Below are 25735 nucleotides of genomic sequence, written 5' to 3'. Positions count from 1 at the left end.
TCTAAGATTACAAATAGATGCCCAATGTGTGAATAGATGAAGCAAGAAAGTGTTTAAAGCTCTATGAAGATTGTATTCTGAAATATAAGCTCAATGGTCGTGTTGTGATCAACCTTGTTTGAATTTGAATGAGCTTATTTATACTTGGAGTTGAAAAACTAGCCGTTACAGACTGTTTGCTCAAAAACGGTTCGCCGTTAACTATTAATGGTTAACCGTTTAGGCTGGTCAAAGTTACCATTGGGCCAAATTTCAAATAAACGCTTTTCCGTTTAGACTTACCCTTTCGCCGTTAAATTCCAGAGACCTGCAACACAAACTTTAGTTATCTGTTTACAGTTAAAGATTTGAACGAAATAACCTTTCTGGATTTTATCGGTTAACCATTTGCACGAAACGGTTCGCCGTTTGTTTCCAGTAACCTGCAAAATAAATTAGCCTTATCTGTTTCAGTTAAACTTTTGCCGTTTGTTTCCAGTAGCAAGATGAGTATAATCTTACATTCTGGATTTTATCGGTTAACCGTTTCAATAAACGGTTCACGGTTTAATTCCAGTAGCCTTCCCAGCTTTTTGTATTTTCTGTTTTTCTTAACCGGTTAGAGCTTAAGTAATTTTGTTACTTTCTGGTTTTAATCGGTTAACCGTTTAAATGGAAAACGATTCACCGTTTATTTCCAGAATCTTTTTAGCCAGATATTGCAGAGAATCATTTTCCAATTTTGAAATATACCACTTATCCAACCTCTTTGAAAACAATTGGAATGATTATAAGGCTTTTGTTTATTAATGAATAGCTTCATCATTTTAATCAAAAACATTTAAAGTTTGTTATCATCAAAATCAATATTATGAACATATACATGTTAACATTCTCCCCCTTTTTGATGATGACAAACTTTATTCACTATTTTTCTCCCCCTTAATATATGCTCCCCCTAAATGTATGGCCAATTTAAAAATATGTCCAATAAACAGATTTTTGCTCAAGGAAACATTTTAAAAAGAGAATTCATTGAAAAAAAAAAAACAAAGTTCATTTCAAAAGTGAATTTTATTCTTATTATACTATCTCCCCTTTGTCAATATACACAAAATACAGGACATTTTCTCCCCCTTCATCATAAAAAAAAAGAGAGAAAAGAAGGACGTAAAACATCGTGATAAAGAAATTACCCAGGTTTGGCGAGCAAAAATTTTGGCAGAATTTCCCCTTAAAATGGAACAAATCCGCTAATAAAAAATATGATTAAAAACACTTCCAAATATATTAATAACAACCCCATCATCCAATCATACCAACAACTCCATTATCCAATATAAAATCAGCCAACAATATTAAAATCATCCAATATCACAAAAACAATAATCCAGCAAATCATCTAATATCAAGAACATCACAGAAACAATCCATCATCAAAATCATAGAGAAGTAGAAATGTATACCCAAAATATAAATAGCAACACGCAAACAACCAGAACATGAAATGTATGTGCGAATATGAAACTCAGAAACTATGGAGGTGGTGAAGATGTGCTTCCCGGATCATAACCGAAATAACGAAGAAGAGTGCGTTGTCCAGCTATAAGCTCAAGCTGCTGATCAATGCTCTGCTGCTGGAAGGTTTGAAACTCAGAACGAAGCTGCTGATGATCGCGGGAGAAAGTGTCCAACCTATCGAGAATCAGTTGTTGCCTCTTCGAAATCCTGCGAACATCATCCGCCAACTGCTGCAAAGCATCCGAAGTAAGGGCTGAACTGAAGCAGGAGGTTGCTCGGGAGCTGGAGGTGGCTCAGAAGCGGAGTGCTGCGCAGGAACAGTAGAGGGCTCGGGAGCGGAAGGCTGTGCTGGAGCTGGATGTGGCATCAAAGTGGATGGAATATCCACATCCATCTCATGCTCCTCTGTATCGGAATCAGCTGGAGGCTGGGGAATAGAGCGGCGGTGCGGAGGAGGAGGATGAGGCCCTAATCTAAAATTTGGAAGCTGATCGGGACGATAAACATCGTTGAGCATATGATCATCCTCTGGAGCAATCAAAGTATCGCGGTTTTTGGAGGTGGAAGTCTTTATCCACTGGCCATTCTTTCTAGAGAAACCGATACTGGTTATGGCCTATGGACCAATCCGTTTGGTCTCTGTATAACCGATATCTAGAAGGGGCACCTCAAAGCGTCGCAGTATCTTAATAATGATACTACCATACGGAAGCAAGCGGTGGTTAACCGCAGGAATACTCAACATGTGCCGCACAATAATGTAACCAAGGTTAATAGGTCTCCCGGTAATAAGACTATCTAGTAACCCAACATCCAACCGTATAACCTCATCTGAATGGCCCTTCCTAAGTGTAATGATATGTTGTAGAATAAAATGCAGGATACGAACTTGTAGAGGTAATAGTTGAGACCAAAATGCTAAATTACAAATGTCATAAGTCAGGTCTCGACGACGACAAATGTTTCGGACACCGCGATGATGAGAAAAAGTACTAAAAAATAGTGCTTTTCTGGATGTATAAATCCTATGTCCATCATTTGAAATCCCTAGAATATTGTTCAAGAGCTCAACATCAAATTCAATATGCACACCACCAACCTGAGTAACTATCCTATCTAGGCGGGTTTCAAAAATTTCCATGTTTGAATAGAAAACTCGCACTAAGTTAGGATAAACTCGGTCATCAAAATCAATGGCGGACTCCCAAGGGTGTAGCATATTTCTAACACTTCTAACATACACAATTAAGGTTCTAAAATCTTCTATGTCAACACAGAAAGAATCAAGTACCTTTCTACCATTGAAGCGGTCCTCAAAACGCTTGGCCAATGAGGGGGTGGGAAAATGAATTCTTTCGAATTCAGAGACTGCCCGTGGTGGTATGGGATTCCTTTGAGGCGTATCCTTCCTCGTTCGAGTTCTCCGAGAGGGCTCGGCCATGGTGAAGAACAATGAGAATGGAGGATTTTGAGAAAAGAGAGTTTGGACAAAAAAAATTGATTTTGGGATCAAGGGAGAATGGAGGATGGAATTTGGAGGCCTAATGTGGTTGAAAAGAGACACAAATTAGGTCAAAAATGACGAAACCTAACCGGCTGACCTTAGGGTTTTGATTTGGGATTTTTGAATTTTGGGATCAATTGGATGAATTGAATCGGTGAAAGCACTCTAATAATGATGGAAGAGGGTTTATAGGTGTGATTTGGCAAGAAAAACAAGAGAAATGAAGGATTTAGGATGGAGAAAGCTTCGGCTGCGCAACAATGGCTGAAATGGCAGAGGGCAAATGACGAAGGAGAAGAAACCCTTTGAACAGTTTTATATTCACGAAAACTGCTAACCGTTTATTGAAACGGTTAGGGAGTAACTTCCAGAGAGCAATTAATAGGAAATGGTGAAAGGTTAGTCCGTTTAATGGTTAGAGAGTAATTTCCAGAGAGCATATCCTAGTTTCTTGAATTAAACGGTACACTGTTTATTGAAAAACAGTTATCCGTTTATTTTTTTAGATTTCGCACATTTATTTTCAATATTTTGCCAACAATTAATATGTTCCAGGATCAACTCATGAATATGAAACATGTTAAAAGCCAGTTCAATGCATGATTTATCAACTAGCATATGAGTCAAACAATCAATATACATACATAAACCACAAGATAACACAAACATATCACTTACGAACATTTCATAGACCAATCAATTGTAATAGACCCTATATCATAAATAGAAATGTTAATGCGAAAATTTTATCATCCCAAGTTCATGTTGAATTTTTGAAAATTGTTCTTCGCCAAGAGGTTTTGTAAAGATATCGGCAAGTTGTTTTTCCGTAGAAATAAACTCTAATGCAATATCTCCCTTTTGAACATGATCTCTTAAGAAATGATGTCTTATTTCTATATGCTTGGTTCGAGAGTGTTGAATGGGATTCTTTGAAAGATTTATAGCATTAGTATTATCACACTTAATGGGAATTTGTTCAAGGTTAATGCCATAGTCTCTAAGTATTTGTTTCATCCAAAGAGCTTGTGCACAACAACTTCCTGCAGCTATATATTCAGCCTCGGTAGTTGAAAGTGCAACAAAATTTTGTTTCTTGCTAAACCATGAAACAAGTGAGTGACCTAGAATATGGCAAGTTCCACTAGTGCTTTTCCTATCAACTTTATAACCCGCAAAGTCCGCATCTGAATAGCATGTTAAATCTGTATGAGTTCCTCTAGGATACCAAAGGCCGAGATCTATAGTTCCACTTAAATAACGGAAGATTCGTTTTACAGCAAGTAAATGGGATTCCTTGGGACATCATTGAAATCTTGCACACAAACATACACTAAACATGATATCAGGTCTACTTGCAGTTAAATAAAGTAAAGATCCGATTATACCTCGATACATTTTGATATCCACTTCTTTGCTTTTTCATCTTTGTCAAGCTTAGTTGTTGTGCTCATCGGAGTATTTTTGGTCTTTGAGTCTTCAATGCCGAATCTTTTGAGTAGATATTTTACATACTTGGCTTGATTTATGAAAATTCCTTCCTCATTTTGTTTTATTTGCAGCCCAATGAAGTACTTCAACTCTCCCATCATACTCATTTCAAATTCATTACTCATGCAAAATGAAAATTCTTTACACAACAATTCATTAATAGAACCAAAAATAATATCATCAACATAAATTTGAACAACAAGTATGTCTTTGTTCTTATGTTTGACAAAGAGAGTAGTATCCGCTTTACCCATTGAAAAATCATTTTCTAACAGGAAATTCTTAAGCCTATCATACCATGCTCTAGGTGCTTGTTTTAATCCATACAAAGCTTTAAATAACTTATAAACATTATTTGGAAATTTTTCAATTTCAAAACCAGGGGGTTGTTTTACATACACTTCTTCCATAATATAACCATTTAAGAAAGCATTTTTCACATCCATTTGAAATAAAATGAAATCTTTATGACATGCAAATGCCAACAACATTCTAATTGATTCAAGTCTAGCTACAGGTGCAAAAGTTTCATCAAAATCAATTCATTCTTCTTGGTTGTAACCTTGAGCCACTAATCTAGCTTTATTCCTTACAACCATACCGGATTCATCCATCTTATTTCTAAATACTCATTTAGTACCTTTTGATGGATTGATGTTCCGGATTAGGAACTAATTCCCACACATGGTTTCTCTCAAATTAATTTACCTCCTCTTGCATTGCCATAATCCAAGATTCATCATTTTCCACATCCGCAAAGGATTTGGGTTCAATTTGAGAAATAAATGCATGATACTCACAAGTATTCCTAAGTGATAATCTAGTTGTAACACCTCGTGAGGGATCTCCTAAAATTACATCTTTAAGATGAGAAGAAACATACCTCCACTCCTTGGGGAGTGTTTGAGAAGTACCTTCATGTTGCTCCATATTTGTTTGCTCTACTTGTCCATCCTCTTGATTTCTTTGTGGTGCATTCTCTTGTTTATGCTTTGATGATTCTTCTTGTAACTCTCCATCTGCATCATCATAAATAATTCCTTTCTCCGTAGAAGAGGGGTTAGACTCATCAAATGTAACATGCATTGATTCTTCTACAACTAGAGTTCTTTTGTTATAAACTCTATAAGCTTTGCTTGAGTTTGAATATCCAAGAAAAATACCAACATCGAATTTTGGATCAAATTTGCCAAGATTATCTTTTGTGTTCAAAATAAAACATTTGTATCCAAAAACTTTGAAATAACCAATATTGGGTTTTCTATCTTTCCAAAGCTCATATGGGTTTTATTAAGATTATGTCTAATCAACACATGATTTAAAATATAACAAGCGGTGTTGACGGCCTCGGCCCAAAAATACTTAGGCAAGGAATTTTCATTTAACATAGTCATAGCCATTTCTTGAATTGACCTATTCTTTCTCTCAACAACTCCATTTTGTTGTGGAGTTCTAGGTGATGAAAATTGATGCACAATGACTAGATTATTGCAAAAGGTTTCAAATGCATAGTTTTCAAACTCTCCTCCATGATCACTTCTAATGCATGCAATACCATACCCTTTTTCATTTTGAATTTTCTTACAAAGTACTTTAAAAGCATCAAGAGCATGATCCTTATTAGTTAAGAATAATACCCATATGTATCTTGAAAAATCATCAACAATTACAAAAGCGTAATATTTTCCGTTCAAGCTAGCATACCTTAAAGGTCCAAACAAATCTATGTGAAGAAGTTAAAGTGGTTTTGAAGTGGAAATATGATTTTTTTTTTTAAAAGATGTTTTGATTTGTTTTCCAAGTTGACAAGCTTCACAAATTTTATCCTTTTGAAAATCGATTTTTGGAAGACCTTTGACTAAATCATTTTTCGAAATTTTTGAAATCAAGTCCATACTTGCATGTCCTAACCTTCTATGTCATAACCAACTATCATCATGCGATGCCGAAAAGCATTTATCAAAAGTAGATGCACATTCTATGTCAATGATATAAACATTACCACATCTATTTCCAACAAATAAGATCTTTCCATCACATGAATTCTCAATGACACAACTAAATTTATCAAAGACAACTTTATAACCTTTGTCACATAATTGACTAATACTAATCAAGTTGTGGTTCAAGTTCTCAACAAAACAAACATTCTCAATTAGAGTTGAGGAAACTTTACTAACATTTACAATTCCAAGAATTTTTCCTTTTGAGTTGTCTCCAAAAGATACGTCTCCACCATTTTCAATTTTGGTGAAGCTTGAGAACCATGCATAGTTTCCAGTCATGTGCCTTGAACAACCATTGTCCAAGTACCATTTATTTTTCTTTTTCTTCATGCCCTGTAGAGAAAAATTCAAGTTTTAGGTACCCAAAACTTTTTGGGTCCTTGAGAGTTAGCAATAGTTCCTTTTGGAACCCAAATGCATTTCATACCATAATATGTATTTCTTTTTACTGGACACTTATTTTTCATATGACCATCTTGATTACAAAAATGACATACAACTTGATTGCTACTAGATGTACTCTTCACAAAGTTGTTCTTATTGTTAGTCTAAAGGGCTACACATAATGTAATTTTGATAATAACAAACATGTGTATTAAGCGATTTAATAAATATTGTATTTCACAATTTTTACTAGTTTTTTAAGGATAATATTTATGCAAGTGAATCAAGTGAAATCAAGTTGAAGACACTCAACGGACAACGGCGAAATCAAGAATAAAGTTTAGAGCTCAACGGACAAATTAGTGCGATAAATTCTTGTAAAGCCGGTATGATTTAATTGATGCATGATTTAGCATTTGAGAAGCTCAAGAGATTAATTTAAATAATTACTTTTCATAAACTAAACGGTTTTATTTTTATAAGGTAAAGTATTTTGTGGTTTGAGTAATTTGGACTTAAATGCAAAGTTTTGAAATCTTTAATTTTAATAAGTATTATTATTGAATTTCGGAGTTGGACCGTTTTACAAACATTTGAAATGTTTTGGGCCATACTATAATTTATGAATATTTTGGACTAAAGTAAAAGATTTTGAGAACTTTGAAAAATATGGGTATTATGTTAAAAAGGACCTCTTTGAGAAATAATAATACATTTGGGGCCATAGCATAATTTTAAAAAGTTTTGGAAAAACAACTATTATTAAGAAATCCTGAAGTTGGACCTATTTTTAAAATTTTATTACGTTTTGGGCCATATTAGAATTATAGAAAGTTTTTGGGCTAAAGTGTAATTTTAGTGAACAGTGTTACTGTAGCAAATTCAAAAATAACGATAATATCACTGTTCATGAGCGGCTAACCGCTTGGGCGCTGGAATTTACCTATAACAGCTAGTTTTCGGGCTTTAACTATAAAAACTCAACTCCAACATTTATTTCAAGGAAAAACAAGATCATATAACATATATTGAGCTTCCATTTCGTAAATTAACATTTGTTGAATCATTATTGAGCTATAATTTGTTTATCCACTCTTAAAGAGAGTTTCATTGTTTTGATTTTCATTTCTCATCAAATTGTGAGTGTACAAGTGTGAGAAACACTTGGGGTGAAGAGATTGGGGATATAATCTCTTGTTGTAAAGGTGCATTGACACCTTGGAAGTCAATTGTAAACATTTGAAGCCTTGGGAGGTTTGGATAGTGAAATCCTCAAGCCGAGTGAGCTTGGAGGCGTGGACGTAGGCGGGGATAGCCGAATCACGTAAAAATCCTTGTGTTTGTTTTCTCTTCCCTTACTCTTTTAATATTGTGCTTGATTGAATTTATTGTTTTTTATTTGATTAAGGCAATAGATTAAATTGTTGTGCAAATTGTATTGCATAAATTTTAAAAACTCAATTCCCCCCCCCCCCCCCTTTTGGGTTGCATAACTTGCATTTCACTTATAATATTTTTGTTTCAAGTTTGGCTTATAACCAATACCCCCTTTGTCAAACACACATTTTTTGTGAATTGAGCATGTTATCCAACATCTTTTGCCCATTTGTAAATTTCAAAACAATCTCATTTAACTCATTGCTCTTTTTCTTAAGCATTTCATTTTCATTTTTCAAATCATCAATGTGTGATTCTAAATGCTCATGTGAGGTGCTAGGTTTCTCATTTGATAACTCAATTTTATCATGCAATGTTTTGTTCTCTATTTCTAGGCATGTAATTTTTGCATTTAGAGATTCATTTTCATTTTTGAGCTTTACCATTTCCTTTTTAAAACACACATTCTTTTTACCAATCTTCATCAACTCATTATGCAATTCTTTAAAAACATCATACAATTCATCATAAGTAGGATCACTTACCTCATTGAGATCATCATCATCTCCTATTGCCATAAGTGCTAGGTTTGATACTTCTTGTGACTCTTCTTCATCACTTGAATCTTCATCGCTATCATTCCAAGTTGCAACCATGGCTTTCTTCTTGAGTTTGTTGATAAGTGGGCACTCCAATCTTATATGGCCAGGCTTCTTGCATTCATAGCATGTGATTACCTCTTTCTTCTCCCTTGAATTCTTGAAGTTTTTGAATTTTCTTCGCTCACCGGTTTTCTTGAAAAATTTTCTGAACCTCTTTGCTAGCATGGCCAACTCTTCATCATCCGGTTCACTCTCCCCATCACTCTCATACTTTGAGGCTTTGAGAGCAATGTTTTTCTTCTTCTCTCCATGCCCTTTTTCTGCTGCCAAATCTTCTTCATATGAAATGAGAGAACCAATTAAATCATCAAGAGGTAAAAATTTAAATTTTTGGCCTCTTCAATAGCAGTTCTTTTAGGTCTTCATTCTTTTGGAAGTGACCTAATGATTTTATTAACTTTCTCACTGTTAGAGAAGGTCTTTCCTAGGGCTCCTAGGGTGTTTACTATGTCCGTAAATCTAGTATACATAGAGTACACACTCTCATTTTGTTCCATTTGGAACAACTCATATTGTCGAGTGTACCTACTAACTTTCGACTCTTTCACTTGATTTGTGCCTTCATAGACAACTTCAAGTTTGTGCCAAATTTCATTGGCACTCTCACAACTAGATACTCTATGAAATTCTTTCTTATCAAGTGCACAAAATAAGGCATTCATAGCTTTGGAATTTAGAGAAACTTTTCTCTTTTCCAAGTCATTCCATTCATGTGAAGGTTTTGGAATATCTTCTCCGACTTCATTTTTAGTTAAGGACATAAACGAACCATCACATACAACTTCTCAAATTTCATAATCTAGTGCTTGTAAATAAATTCTCATCCTAGTTTTCTAATATGCGTAATCATTTCCGTCAAAGAACGATGGTCTAGTTGTGGACTGTCCTTCCCTAAAGGTTGAGTCATTTTGGGTTGCCATGGATCTTTTACTCTAAACGGTTAAGTCCTAACAAGAGAACCAAGCTCTGATACCAAATGAAATACAAGTGTGCAACCCAAGAGGGGGGGTGAATTGAGATTCTAAAAATTATTTAATTCTAAAACAAAATATCATGCAATTTTAAAACGAATTTAAAGCAATAACAATTAAATCAATTACAATATAAAAAGATAAGGGAAGAGACATTCAAACACGAAGATTTTTACATGGTTCAGCCAACCTCGTCTTCGTCCACGCCTCCAAGCTTTCCAGGCTTGAGGATTTTACTAAGCAAGCCTCCAATGCTTCAAAAGCTTACACTTGACTTCCAAGGTGTCAATGAACCTTTACAGCAAGAGATTATCCCCAATCTCTTAACCCAAGTGTATCCCAACACTTACAATCACTCAAAATAAAATATTACAAATTATTTTTCTCTCACACAATATCTAAGATTACAAATCGATGCCCAATGTGTGAATAGATGAAGCAAGAATGTGTTTAAAGCTCTATGAAGATTGTATTCTCAAATATAAGTTCAATGGTCGTGTTGTGATCAACCTTGTTTGAATTTGAATGAGCTTATTTATACTTGGAGCTGAAAAACTAGTCATTACAGACTGTCTGCTCAAAAACGGTTCGCCGTTAACTATTAATGGTTAACCGTTTAGGCTGGTCAAAGTTACCGTTGGGCCAAATTTCAAATAAACGCTTTTCCGTTTAGACTTACCCTTTCGCCGTTAAATTCTAGAGACCTGCAACACAAACTTTAGTTATCTGTTTACAGTTAAAGATTTGAACGAAATAACCTTTCTGGATTTTATCGGTTAACCGTTTGCACGAAACGGTTCGCCGTTTGTTTCCAGTAACCTGCAAAATAAATTAGCCTTATCCGTTTCAGTTAAACTTTTGCCGTTTGTTTCCAGTAGCAAGATGAGTATAATCTTACCTTCTGGATTTTATCTGTTAACCGTTTCAATAAACAATTCACGGTTTAATTCTAGTAGCCTTCCTAGCTTTTTGTATTTTCTGTTTTTTTTAACTGGTTAGAGCTTAAGCAATTTTGTTACTGTCTAGTTTTAATCGGTTAACCGTTTAAATGGAAAACAGTTCACCGTTTATTTCCAGAATCTTTTTAGCCAGATATTGCAGAGAATCATTTTCCAATTTTGAAATATACCACTTATCCAACCTCTTTGAAAACAATTGGAATGATTATAAGGCTTTTGTTTATTAATGAATAGCTTCATCATTTTAATAAAAAACATTTAAAGTTTGTTATCATCAAAATCAATATTATGAACATATACATGTTAACACTTCCATCTGTTTATATAATTTTATAGTAACTGTCTATAGCTAATGTTAATGGCTTAAGATTTTTAACTATTCCTTTAAGTTTTTGAATTAATTTTATGTCTTCACTATTAAAATACTTTTGTCCATCTTCACATAATTTATTATATCAAGGTCTTATGAATGCACTAAGATTTGGTATGAATTTGCTACTGTAATTCAATAATCCTAAGAATTTTTGTACTTTTTTAGTATCTTCTATTTTATTTGGAAATTCTAGTATTTTGCCAACTATATGTGGTTGTAATTCTTTAGTTCCTCTGTCTATTGTTAGTCCTAAAAAATCTTTTTTTTTTGTTTTAATAGTTCAATTTTTCTTTAGAAATTACTATATTATTATTCTTAAAACAATCTAAAATTTTATGTAGATGAGTAATATACATAAACTTATTTTGAGTAAAACAAGAATATCATCAATATAAACTACATAGAATTTTAAAATAGGCTTTAATACTCTATCCATTCTACCTTGAAAAAACTTGTGGGACATTTTTTTAATCCAAATGGTATTACTAACCACTCAAAATGTCCTTCTAAACAATTAAAAGTTGTCCATTGTACTGATTCTTCATAGAGTCGTATTTGCCAAAAACTACTTTTACAATCAAATTTAGAAAAATATTTTGCGTTCTGTATATAATTTAGTAATTCATCTTTTTTAGGTATTTTATAACTGTTATCTAGAGTATTGTCGCTTAATTTTTTATAATTAATTATTATCCTACTCTTACCTCTTTTTTACTCACTATAATTATTTACAATAAATGCGGGACTTGTATGTCTACTTGTACTATCTTTAATAACTTTTAATTCTAATAATTCATTTATGTGCATTTTCAATTCTTTCCTATCTTCTAAACGATAAGCTAAATTTTGTGTTTTTATTGTTATATATGCATTAATGATTTCTAATTTATATACTTCCTTATTACATTTTCTAGGGCAAAACTACCGTTGTACCAAATACCATTTTGGTATTTTCTTTAGCAGTCCCTGTAGTTTTCTGTAAATAATAAAAACTATAAGTTTTAAAAATTTTATACAATAAGCCCCAATTAAAAGATAATAATTCAAAATTTTAAAAAGTTTATTTGGCATTTTCTTCAACAATCCCTATTGTTTTATGTAAATAATAAAAACTATAAGTTTTAATAATTTTATGTAATAAACTCAATTAAAATATAATAGTTTTAAAATTCTAAAAATTTTATTCTCTCTATCTCCTTCTCAATCAATTTTAAATTTAAGTTTCATTCTTTATAATTCTAAATTTAAGTAATAGAATAAATATTATATAATTTATTTTTTTTTATATTAAATAAATAATTGATCGGCTTCATACGTGGGATAAAATATAAGTAATTTTACATAATCTCAAATTTACATATAGAAATTTATTATTTTGAAAATATTATTTATAAACTCTATAATGAATTTAAATGACTATCCAAGCATTTATTTAATATTTATTTATTTTTCATTTTAATATTGTCAAAATTTATATAAAACTTTATCCAATTTTGTATTACACTAAATACAAAATAGTATTATTAAAATATAATTGGTATTTTAAGTAAATGGAAGTGGAGAGTATTTTAGCAAGTTAAAATAATCCATCCATATTTTTAATATATAAATATGTTCGTTTACTAAATTACATTTGATAATAAAATATTTAACGGACCAATGTGTCCAAATTTTAAAATTTAATCTTTTCTTATTCTTTTAGTAAACATAAGGGACCACATCGTTAATAACCAAATAATAACATCCAAACTGTTGGAATAGCCTTTGCAACTCTCGGGTTGGATGCAATGGTTGGATCACAAATAGACAGAAAAAAAAAAGGTATGAAACAACAGTTGCATTGTAGCTAAACCCTATTTTCTAATTGGAATGTTACCTGTTATCTCTAATTTTTCTAATTCTTCTGCCTTTTTCCTAATTTCTTCAGGCCACTTTTCACGTTCTAAACACTCTACTTGTTTTTCTACATTCGTTACATCTTCTAAATACTTGTCTATTTCTTCATCATCTAAAATTACTACTTCATACATATCACTTTTTACTTTTAGCTTACTTTTGTTTTCTAGTTCTTTTGATTTTTGTACTTTTTCTTCTTCTGATAGAGAATAAAAGAATTCTATATCTACATCTTTTTCGATCATTAAAGTTTTCTTTTTGTATAGAAAAATGTGTGTCACATATTTAGGTTGAATAAATGTTGATTTTTTAAAGACATTCACTCCATTTGGAGTTATTAATATGCTACCATTATTTCCTAATATAAAGTTTAATCCTAAAATAAATTTATATCTAGCTTTTTTTATTAGAAATGAATGTTTCTCCATTTATTTTTATGGGTATATTATTTATACATTCTGTTATTTGCATTAATTCACCATTAAATTGTCTAATATTTACTGAATTTCTAAACTTATTCATATTCTCTTTAGGTACTAAACTATCATGTATAATATATTTATTTGCACATGTGTCTATCATTACTTTAGTATAAACCGTTTCTTTTTTAAATAATAATTCTACCTGCTCTATGTATTTCTATTGTATTATCTTTTTTTTTTGTTTATCTTTACAATTATTACAAAAGAATTTTCTTGTGTTTGTATCTCTATATCCTAATTCAATTTTTTTTTTTTCACAGTCTGTTCACCATAAAATAATGTGTAAGTTTCTAGAACATTAATTTATAAGTCTGATTCTAATTCTGAGTTTGATTCTAAACCTGAACTGCTGCTAGTGTTTGATTCACTACCACTAATACTACATATACTATCATTATCAAATAATTGCTACTAGTGTCAGATTCACTACTACTAATAATACATATACTATCATTGTCAAATAATTGATCTATATTAAGAATTTTTTTATGTCTAAAATATGTTCTTTTGTATTATAACTGTCTACTTTTAACTGATTGACTTTTTTTTTTCTCTCAAGGCAATGTGATTTAATATGTCCTTCTTTACTGCATAAAAAACATTTACAAGCTTTATTTCTTTTATATATTCTTTTTCCCTTTTAAATGTTTTTCTAACATTTTGTATATTATTATATTTAGTAAGAGACTGTTATTAATGAAAGTTTCAATCCTTTTCCGGCATAAAGCCAGTTAAAGCCAGTTGTTTGATGCATATACCTCCCTGTTTGATGAAATGTCTCACCAAATCTATGAGTACTATAACCCGAGACTAATCAAGTGTTACCGATGAATTAATCTGCTTTCACCCAAAAAGAAGCCATGACAAGCAAATCAGTAGCGTCTATGATAATTAAATATTATTGACATTGCACACCTGGACGCTCTCCTAAATTTGTTCAATACTCCAACAAGGCAATTCAAGGAAAACAAGTATCTCCCTATGAATATTTGAAGCCAATGATTTATATATGGGAAGAAAAGAATTAAAGAAGGTTTATGAATATAAGATTTATTAATTTACTGAAAAGTATCAGCTACTGTGATGTCTTAAAGAACATTTCAATCGAGAGTACTCCTTGGATCTTCTGTGGGTTCCGTAGAATCAGGGGCGTACAATAAATGAATCCCACATTTTTTCACCGGGCAACAATCCAAACGTTCATGTTGATTATTAACATCCTCTAAATAGAACTTGACTGCCACATGATCGCAATTGTGTTTCCGGAAAGCACTAAAGTCATGATCGCCAAAGAAATAGTACCCCAAAAGTAAGTGATCTGCCTCTACATAATTAAAATGCCATAGAAAACACCGTCCGACCAGCGGCTCAGTACAATCTTCGGGTTTGGCTTTCATGAATTCACAGAACAAGTGAAACCGCCTCTTCTCTTTGACATGATGGTCTCGAAATCCTACAACAGCGCTGTAAGCAAAGCCAATCACTTTGTTGTTACTGAACCAACCTGCATGCGGCATCTTCAAGGTTATAGAAGAAGATCCCAGACTTTGAAAGCTAAACCACATTGGAATTTCATTTCCAGGTAATAATAATCGACCTGAACTTTGGAAAAAATATACCTGTACCAAAGATAATAATTTTAAATAAAAAATTAACAAAATAACATTGAAGCGATAGTCTAGTGAGTACTAGTGTCCACCATATGGATGAGCAGTTGGATATGTGGCAGAATTCTACAACTCCCTGTGTGAATAACGTTAAGGCTGTGGACTAATTAAGCAATGCGATGTGCAACTCTCGCTCTCCATAAGATGAGAACTATCACCCACTAGATCATTACTCAATAACATTGTATAGATTAAAAGGATCATAAAAGACACTCCATACCATTTCCGGTAATTGTTTCCAACGTGCTATTGCCATAACCTGAATTTCTTGCAGAGCATCTTCGAGAATTTCCCAGATCTCGTTGCGATCCAATTCCAAATTATTTGTTAGGTTAAAAGACTGAGGATCATGACTTGGGAATACTAAACCCGGTGATGATTCCAGTGCCGTGCAATGATGTGCATCTAACTCACTTAGATTGCATGGAAGCTTTGGTAAGGATTGAAGCCTCTCACAATAACTCAATTTAAGATATGCCAACTTAGAAAGATGTATGATGCTCTCTGGTATTCTCTCAAAATTGTTTTTCTCTAGATACAATTCACGTAACAAGGATAACTGACCGAGATTTTCAGGTAACTCCGTGATGCCGCAATCAGTTAGATATAAAGACGTCAGATTTTGCAAGCCATCAAAATTGTTCAAACCAACAATGGACAACGGCACTTCTCTTATAGCAGTTCCTTCAGCAATCAAACTGTCCAAAGCTTCTAAATTTCCAAGTTCATCAGGCAAACTCTTAAGACTTGAGCACCACCTGAGATAAATAAAGTTCAGAGAGTTCAATTTACATAGGCTGCTTGGGAGACTCTTCAGCCTTTTACAATTATCAAGGTATAAGGCCGAAAGCCGAGACAGACATTCTATGGATGAAGGCAGTTCTTCAATTGCAGTTCCATTTAAATACATCACTTCTATATTACCAGCTGATGATATCTCTGGAAGTGTTTTTAGTTTTGAGCAGCCCCAAAGATCAAGTTCTTTAAGAAATTCCAAACGAAATATTCCAGCTGGAAGAATTCTCAAGCTTTTGCAATTGTTTAGATTGAGGTTAACTAGCTTGTCCAGATGCAGGGTCAACGAGTGGTTTGGAGATTTGGTGAAAAAATTGCAGGCCCGGCTTATTATCTGCTTTAACTTACCATTATGCTGCTCCAAAAAAATTAGAAGCCCAGACATACAAATTGTTAGCATTTAAGTACGATAAATAATTAAACATTATTACTGAAACATTGCATAAATATTAAGATTTTATATACCTCGACATCATCCCAAAGTTGTTGAATATTACCATGAGGCATTTCAATTGAAACAAGTTTCTCTGGATGAATATTTGACGGCAATGATTTTAGTGGATATCCATACCAGTGAAGATACCTCACTTCAGCAAATCCAGGTCCTACCAAATAAGACACCTTACATTTGTTCTCTCCATCATCTTTAGAGTTATAGAATTTCAAAAATCTCAATTTACACATCTTTGTGAAAGTATCTGGATGCAGATAGATCTCTTTTATTCTAGACATATCAAAGCAGATACCCTCAACTTTTTTGGTCCCCTAACAATCAATGAAAGACCAGGAAGTTAAATTCAAATTTAAATTAATGTTCAAGTTAATTGAAAGCCAACGTACAAAAGAAACATTGTAATACAAACAATACTAAGCATATAAAGTATCCATGAAGTATGGACATGCCTATGTACGAAAGAAACATAGTAATACAAACAATACTAAACATATAAAGTATCTATGTTTGTTTGCCATACTTTTAGATGTAAATTGACATTGTAACGTATCTCTGTCTGTTTGCCAGACTTTTAGTTGTAAATTGACATTGCAATTTTTTTTTTCCTTTTTATTATTGCCAGTTCTTCTATTGATCTTATATTCCATGTACTTATACATAATTATAAGTAAAGTTTACAAATCCAATAGCATTCACAAATAATATAAAGTCTCAAACAAAATGCTTACCGTATTAAAGGTCAAAACTTCAATAATATCCTCATGGTGCCACAGCCGACTGCGTTCTCCTGGATTTTTCACAGATTCTTGCCTGACAATTTCCCTACCCATTTCTTGTAACAGATCATGCATTGTTATTTTGTTGTCGTGTATGACAATAAGAGACTTATTGACAAGATCACTTATTCCTATTTGTGCATCAAAGCCACAAGCATTAAGAAATTTTATAATGAAGTCTTTATCTTTCCCTTTAAAGAAACAAACAATGTCTAGAAAAATATCTTTCTCTTCATCATCCAGATCATCGAAACTTACTTTTAGCACATTTTGTATCTCCACATTAGGAATTCTTTTCAATTTGTTTATTGCGCTTTCCCAAACTTCCTTTTCCCTTCCAAATAGATAGCAACCCAAAATTTCCAGTGCTAAAGGAACACCTTGAGCATAATTTATTACAACCTCTGACAATTCCTTATAACCTACTTCAGGAGGACAGTTTTGTTTGAAGGCATGTCGACTAAAAAGCTCAAGGGCATGATCGTGTTCTAATTCTTTCATCTCATAAATGTCTCTCTCTTTCACAACCCAATTTTTAAGGACTTGTTGATCTCTTGTGGTCAGTATGAGACGACTTTCAGGCAGAAACCAATCAGAAACTCTGATGAAGGATTTTATTTGGCTGAAGCTAGTCACATCATCGAGAACAATCAGAACCTTCCTGCGGCTGAGCCTCCTAAAGTTGAAGTCAATATCAGGAATCACATTTACATCCTTCAATACTTCGTTAAAAAGTTTTTGCTGCAACCTAGCTAATCCACCAGGGCTCTGCGATTCTTCTCTTACATTTTGAAGGAAGCAAGAACCTTCAAAATTTCTGGAGATTTTGTTGAAAATCACCCTAGCAATTGTTGTCTTGCCTATACCACCGATGCCCCAAATCCCTAATATAGGTGCAGCAGCTAATAGAGATTCAAGCTCCTCAACTCTTGATTCTACTCCAACTAGCTGATTTTTGTTATCAAATGGAACCACTTTAGGCAGCCTCTCCAAAATCTCATCAACAACTGTCTTTATAAGTTCAGATTCATTCCTAGCAAATACAAGAAACATAGTATTAAGTTCAAAAAGAGACAAAAAGGAGAGTTTTTAATTAGTTCGGATTTGAGACAGTTTTTTGCTTTTAAAATTATTTATATAATACTAGAACTTGAGTAAATAAAAATAATTATAAAATTGGTAATAAATTGACTGTTACCTGAAGACATGAGAATCAAAGCCAGAGAGATTGGCTGCTTCAGTTAAAGCACTCCCCCAACTTTGCTTCTTGTCTGGAAATCTTTTTTCAAGCTCCGAAATTGAAACCCCAAAACTCCCAATTTGCTTTCTCACATGTGATGGATCGACCCGATAGAAAACTGGTATCACAATCTGTGCATACTCTTTCCTGCAATCGAGGATCTTTAGAAGTTCATCGAGGCACCATCTAGAAGAAGCATACCCTTCAGAGAATACGATAACTGATATGCTTGATGCTTCAATTGCATCAAGAAGAGACTGTGAGATTTCATTTCCTCTGACGAGTTGGTCATCAATGAAAGTTTCGATATTCGTTTCACACAAGGCTGAATAAAGATGGCTATTAAAGCTATCACGGGTTTCCTCTTCTCTGAAACTCAGGAAAACATCATACTTATTGTTTCGAGGATTATTCATCGAACTCAAACTGCTGGATGGACGAGAAGAAGAAGAAGAAGAAGCCATAACAACTTACAGAAACAATTCAATTGATTAGAGATTTTAATGATTAAAAAATTGATTTGGGATATGATAATAATTTTGTAAAGTAGATTACTATCAGCTATTTATTGTTTTTCTTTTTTATTTTGTAAGTCAGATTTAGTATATTTTGTTTTTTTTTTAATGTTGGAATTTTAATTTCTTATTTTTATTGGTAAAATCTAGAATTGAGTTTTGTATGCGGATTTTTTAGGCTATGGTTATAAATTTATATTTGAATCACTTAATTTAATTTTTTATGTATTATTAAAAGTGTTTTTTTTTTATATATTTGTGATTTTAAATAAGAAAACTTATAAAAAAAATTTACTGCGTGCTATAGGTTAGTTTGTTGATTGTTAAATCTCGGTTCCCTGATGTAATTTTTAAGAGTAATGATATAGCCACAAACTCTTATACAAATTTATTTTGTACAAACTGATGTGACATGATAAGATTGGTTGAATTAAATATCATTTGGCCCACATGATTTGTTTTTATTATTTTATATTTTCATTCAACCAATGAATTAATGCCACGTCAGTTTGTACAAAATAAATTTGTACAAGAGTTTGTGGCTGTATCATTACTCAATTTTTAAACACCCGATCCAGGTTTTTTAATTCAGGTTTTTGTACCTCGTATTTTGTACTTTTTTATTATTATATATGTATTTTTATAATTTTATAATTTTTAAATTTATTTCAATGAAATCGAACATGAAAATTTAAACTTCAAATATTTAAAACTTTATCTATATGTAATAGATCGGTCAAATAAATATAAATATTAAAAATAATATATATTTTATAATATTTTTTTAATAAAATTTGGGTTTTGGACCGGGTCTTGGGTTTATAAAGTGATACCCAAGACAAGTCTAGCTTCATACCCAAGCTTAGAATTATCCGGCCCACATCGCCAGAGTCCAGATCAGACAGATATTTTTGCCACCCCTAAAACCCACAATAGATGGACTTTTTAAAAAAAAAAATAAAAAACCTACTGCCAATTATGGGTGAGTTTAGTAATTTATAATTTTTATGAGTGCGGGTTAAGTTGTATTATTAGTTCACTACCTGCTCTATTTAATTTCTATTGTATTGTCTTCATGTTGTTTTTTCCCGTGTTTGTATCTCTATATCCTAATTCAATTTTTTTACCATAGTCTATATAATTTTTACAACCTACCTGTTTGACGAAATGTCTCACTAAATCTATTGAGTACTATAACCAGAGATTAATCAAGCGTTACCAATGAATTATTCTGCTTTCACCAAAAAAGAAGCCATTACATGCAAATCAGTAGCGTGTATGATAATTAAATATTATTGACATTGCACACCTGGACGCTCTCCGAAAGTTGTTCAATACTGCAACGAGGCAATTCAAGGAAAACAAGTATCTCCCTATGAATATTTGAAGCCAATGATTTATATATGGGAAGAAAATAATTAAAGAAAAGTAATAAAAACAGATAGAAGGAAAAGAAACCAAGCTAGCAAAACAAGGTTTATGAATATAAGATTTATTAATTTACTGAAAAGTAGCAGCTACTATGATATCTTAAAGAATATTTCAATCGAGAGTACCCCTTGGATCTTCTGTGGGTTCCGTAGAATCAGGGGCGTACAATAAATGAATCCCACATTTTTTCACCGGGCAACAATCCAAACGTTCACGTTGATTACGATCATCCTCTAAATAGAACTTGACTGCCACATGATCGCAGTTGTGTTTCCGGAAAGCACTAAAATCATGCTCACCAAAGAAATAGTACCCCAAAAGTAAGTGATCTGACTCTACATAATTAAATCCCCTTAGAGAACTCCGTCTGACCAGTAGCTCAGTACAATCTTCAGGTTTGGCTTTCATGAATTCACAGAACAAGTTAAACCACCTCTTCTCTTTGACATGATGGTCTCGAAATCCTACAACAGCGCTGTAAGCAAAGCCAATCACTTTGTTATTACTGAACCAACCTACAGGTGGCATCTTCAAGGTTATAGAAGAAGATCCCAAACTTTGAAAGCTAAACCACTTTGGAATTTCATTCCCAGGTAATAATACTCGACCTGAACTTTGGAAAAAATCTCCCAGTACCAAAGATCATAATTTTGAAAAAATGTTGTTAAATTTAATTTTAAATAAAAAATTAACAATATAGCATTGGAACGATGATCTAGTGAGCACTAGTGCCCACCATATGGATGAGCATTTGGATGTGGCAGAATTCTACAACTCCCAGTGAATAGCGTTAACGCTGCGGATTAATTAAGCAATGCGATGTGCCACTCTCGCTCTCCATAAGATGAGCATTATTGCCCACTAGATCATTACTCAATAACATTGTATAGATTAAAACAGGGACGTAGCCAGAAATTTAATTGATCTGGGGCACATTAAAAATATAGTATAATTTTAAGAATTTATATCACAACACAAAAAATCGCAATATAATATAAATTGAGAATAAATTTTGAAAATTTAGATAACAGTAAATAGAGTCACAAGTGTAATATAAATTAACAATAAATTAACTTATTACAATTGTTCTAATCAAGAATTCCTCGATGGGATTTCATGTGTTGAAAATGCTGTAAAATAATTTCATTATCAATACAATCAAATACATCTTTTTCAATGTACACAACTAGATTATCATTCAACCATTCATCTCCCATTCGACTTCGTAGTCGATTCTTCACATAATTCATTGCTGAAAAAACTCTTTCAACAGTGGCAGTGGCAACTGGTAGAAGTAATGCTAATGTGACTAATAAATAGACCAATGAAAACACCTTGTGCTTGTTAGTCTCAACCATTTTCTGTGCAAGATCACCAATCCCATTTAATTCTGAAAACTCAACACTAGACTGCATATCCATTATGTAAATATCAAGTTGAGTATCTAGTGCCATGAGATCAACTTGAGAAAAATCTTTTGGATAAAGTTGAGCAAGACGCAATAACTTTTCTTTATTGAAAGCTGCAAATGAATCTTTTGGACATAAACAAGCCAAGCAAAGAAGTAATTCAGTGTTTACCTCATTAAAACGACTGTTTAACTCTTGAAGTTGCATATCCAAAATAGCACAAAATAGGTCAATGCGATAATGATGCATATTTGTGATCTCTTGTGCTCTACGCCTTGATCTTCCAGGTGTTAGAAACATAGTTTCCATGACAGGAACACTAATAAAATGTTTCTCACAAAATGAAGAAACTTGAATAAGCAAAGAATTCCATCCATGTTTCCTCATCCTCTGTAGACCTAGTTTGCAAATGCTAACTAATTTCATGGAATTCACAATATCTTGATCTTTCCTTTGTAATGCTTGTGACAATTCATTTGCAAAACCAAGAATATTTTTCATCAAGTATAAAGTAAACACAAAATCAAATGTTTGCATGAACTTCAATGTTGAATTTGCTTCAAATCTTTGCTCAGAATTTGATGCATCATTTGCAATAATCTCAAGCACATCAATTATGGATGAGAACATGGTAATAATGCTTATTAATGTACCGTAATGTGAGCTCCACCGTGTGTCGCCATAACGCTTTAAAGTAATCTCTTGATTCATGCCTTGTCCGCTTTTAAGCTCACCCATTTTAAGTGCTTCAATAACTGCAACAGCATGCTTCTCTTTAAGGATATCATATCGTTTAGACGAGGCTGCAACAATGTTACTAACTTTAGCAACTAAACTGAACAGATCATTAACTTCTTGGTGCTTTTTTGCCACAAAAACAAGGGCCAACTGTAATTGATGGGAAAACAATGAATGTAATAAGCTGATTCATTCTCTTTTAGAATGAGTGTTTTCAAACCATTAAGTCCCCCTTGCATGTTACTAGCACCATCATATCCTTGCCCACGCAACCTAGACATGCTTAATCCATGTCTAGCAAATACTATGTCGAGTGATGCTTTGAGAGAGACAGCTTTAGTATCAATAACATGTTCAATACCAATAAAACGCTCAACCACATGTCCTCTTTTATCCACATAACGCAACACAACTGCCATTTGCTCTTTTGTGGATATGTCACGAGATTCATCAATCATAACAGAAAATAAAGAGTCACCAATTTCTTTAATGATAGCTCTAGAAGTTTCAGCTGAACAAACACTTACAATTTGTTTCTGAATATCAGGGGATGTCATTTGGAGATTTGCTGGAGCATTGTTGAAAATAACACCTTTAATTTCCTCATTGTGATTAGCAAGAAGAAAGTTTCCTCTATTATCTAAGCTTTGAGATTTATTATTACCACGAAATGCAAGGCCTTGTCTCAAAAGAAACCGAATGCAGTCAATTACAGCAGTTAAACAAAGTCGGTACTCCCTTTTAATTTTTTTAGAATGGTTAAAGAAAAATGTAGCAACATGTGCCTTTTGATTCATCAATGATTCACAACGACGCCTAGCTATATTATGAGCACTATTTACGCCACCAACATGTTGTCTCGACATTTCTTTTTTCTTCCAATTTCTAAACCCTTCACCAGTAAAGCATGGACCAGCCCCTTGACTACCATTTTCTTCTCTGAAAACATAACAATAAAGACAAAAAGCTGCATCCTTTACAATACTATATTCTAACCAATCAAGATAATTATCAAACCAACTCCGGACAAATCGTCGTGATTTTTCTCCTAACAACCTAGTAGGAAAATCATGGCTTTGAGGTTGAAAAGGACCCATTTGCAAATAAGCTCTCCGAACTTAATCTTGAATATTAGGATCTAACTTCGAAATTACTGTTCGTAAATCAGGATCTCTTGGAAGATCATGCAAATTAAGACTAACTTTTTCTTTTGAATTGCCACTCATTTTTCCTAATGAGGTTGTTGAATTCTTTCTTAAATATTTATCCATGGCTGTTCAAAGAAATATATTCATCAAATAAGTATGATATTTATCATTCAAAGAAAAATTTCTTCATAAAAAAATATACATGAAAATTACAGTTACAGAACTAGACAAAAGATTATGGGTCTTCATTAAAATTTCATTATATAGTGTATTAATCTTAATAAATTAATTTGTTCTTAAATCTTTTAATAATGGCAAAAATATTCATATATGACAACACAAAAATCAAACATGAATATAAAATAAAATTAGCAATTTTAAAATGTAAAAAACAATGAAATAATAAAAACTTAGTATTAATAAACTTACAATTTTAAAACATCAAGCGACGCAAATGAAGAAAGTGAGAAGAAATTCACGCACTAGTGACAATTGATGAGCACTGCAAATTGCCTAGCTCCACCCACCACACTTTAATCCATGGAAGAGACGAAAGAAAGAGACGGAAGAAAGAGTAAAGTTGTGATTTCACTTACTTTAATTGATTTTTTAATAGATTTTATTTGATAAAAGGCGTTTTCCTTTTTGTCTTTGTTGACTTTTATGAAATTATAATAACTGATCAAATTATTTAGATTTATACATTTAAGTTAGGGGCAATATGAAATTTTTTAAAATTACATGTGGCACTTTCAAATTTTCACAATTGACTTGGGGCATTTTTATAAATAATGCATAAATTTTTTTTTTAAAGATAATCATCAAAAAAATATTTTAAAAGCCAGCTGGGGCATGTGCCCCACCTGGTCCTATGCTGGCTACGTCCCTGAACAACTCCTCCAACTTTGCATCTTGTCTGGAAATCTTTCTTTAAGCTTCGAAAATGAATCCCCAAAATTCCCTATTTGCTTTCTCATATGTGATGGATCGACCCGATAGAAAACTGGTATCACAATCTGTGCATACTCTTTCCTCCAGTCGAGGATCTTTAAAAGTTCATCCAGGCACCATCTGGAAGAAGCATACCCTTCAGAGAATACGATAACTGATATGCTTGATGCTTCAATTGCATCAAGAAGAGACTGTGAGATTTCATTTCCTCTGACGAGTTGGTCATCAATGAAAGTTTCAATATTCGTTTCACACAAAGCCGAATAAAGATGGCTAGTAAAGCTGTCACGGGTTTCCTCTCCTCTGAAACTAAGAAAAACATCATACTTATTGTTTCGAGGATTATTCATCGAACTCAAACTGCTGGATGGACGAGAAGAAGAAGAAGAAGCCATAACAACTTACAGAAACAGTTCAATTGATTAGAGATTTTGATGATTAGAAAATTGATTTGGGATGTGATAATAATTTTGTAAAGTGGATTACTATCTGCTATTTATTGGTTTTCGTTTTTATTTTGTAAAGTAGATACAACAATTTCAATGAGGCGATGGCATCGAGTAGCCCACAGTCATGATAAAAAGTAAAACGCGGAGATTAGCGCGAATATGCCGCGGAAATTAGTTGGAAATCAAATGAGATTTCAAGACGGTGGGTCCAAAAATTTTCTTTTTCCTCTTTCATGTCCATCCTATAATTTCTTGGAAGCTCCTTATATGATTCGTTGCGGAGGAATTTCAAGATATTGTGTTGATATCAAATTACTTATTTTTTTGGTAATAAATTAATTAATTAAAAGTAATTATCTGAACTTTGACTAAAATTTGGGTATAAAAAAATAGAAAAATTCAAAATTTGGTACCTCATCAATATTCAATACCTTTTGGTACTATTTAAATATTTAATTTCCATTCAACTAAATTAAGCTTTGTGGGGAACACCCAAAAAATAATAATAATAAGAATAGCCAAACACTTTCTTTGATTCTTCCAAGAAAGGGCGTGAC

General features: G+C 32.7%; 2 protein-coding genes across 13 annotated transcripts in view; both read right to left on the bottom strand.

The window, feature by feature from the left end:
- LOC112498222 (disease resistance-like protein DSC1) overlaps window positions 1–25435 on the bottom strand; it is a 74434-nt gene extending 48999 nt beyond the window's left edge. Inside the window, exons 1-3 of one of the 10 annotated variants that reach the window (XR_008052942.1) lie at window positions 24208–25435; window positions 23158–23903; window positions 22546–22647 (exon numbers count right to left, since the gene is read on the bottom strand). Coding sequence is in view for 2 of the 10 variants with exons in the window: in XM_052436612.1 (XP_052292572.1) it covers window positions 21572–22630 (1059 nt within the window). In the remaining 8 variants the exon portion in view is untranslated. Of the gene's footprint in view, window positions 1–21520; window positions 22696–23157; window positions 23904–24207 lie in introns of those variants that run through there. The other 9 variants (XR_008052939.1, XM_052436614.1, XR_008052941.1 and 6 more) reach the window with 9 other exon arrangements.
- On the bottom strand, window positions 14630–19174 carry LOC102626890 (disease resistance protein RUN1-like). Of its 3 annotated transcripts, none has more exons than XM_052436599.1 (5): window positions 18496–19164; window positions 17250–18330; window positions 16533–16832; window positions 15493–16422; window positions 14630–15224 (listed from the first exon to the last, which is right to left on the bottom strand). In XM_052436599.1, the coding sequence occupies exons 1-5, from the start codon at window positions 18999–19001 to the stop codon at window positions 14706–14708; spliced, it is 3336 nt and encodes a 1111-aa protein (XP_052292559.1). In that variant the 5' UTR covers window positions 19002–19164; the 3' UTR covers window positions 14630–14705. The 3 variants fall into 3 exon arrangements, with proteins under 3 accessions (XP_052292559.1, XP_052292560.1, XP_052292561.1); XM_052436600.1 differs by having other exon boundaries at window positions 14936–15109; window positions 18496–19169; XM_052436601.1 differs by lacking the exon at window positions 14630–15224 and having other exon boundaries at window positions 15838–16030; window positions 16197–16422; window positions 18496–19174.
- Window positions 25436–25735: the final 300 nt, after the last annotated feature.

The sequence above is a fragment of the Citrus sinensis genome, chromosome 3 (assembly GCF_022201045.2).
Source record: "Citrus sinensis cultivar Valencia sweet orange chromosome 3, DVS_A1.0, whole genome shotgun sequence".
In the NCBI taxonomy this organism is placed as follows: Eukaryota; Viridiplantae; Streptophyta; class Magnoliopsida; order Sapindales; family Rutaceae; genus Citrus; species Citrus sinensis.
This window is presented reverse-complemented; position numbering and strand designations above follow the sequence as displayed.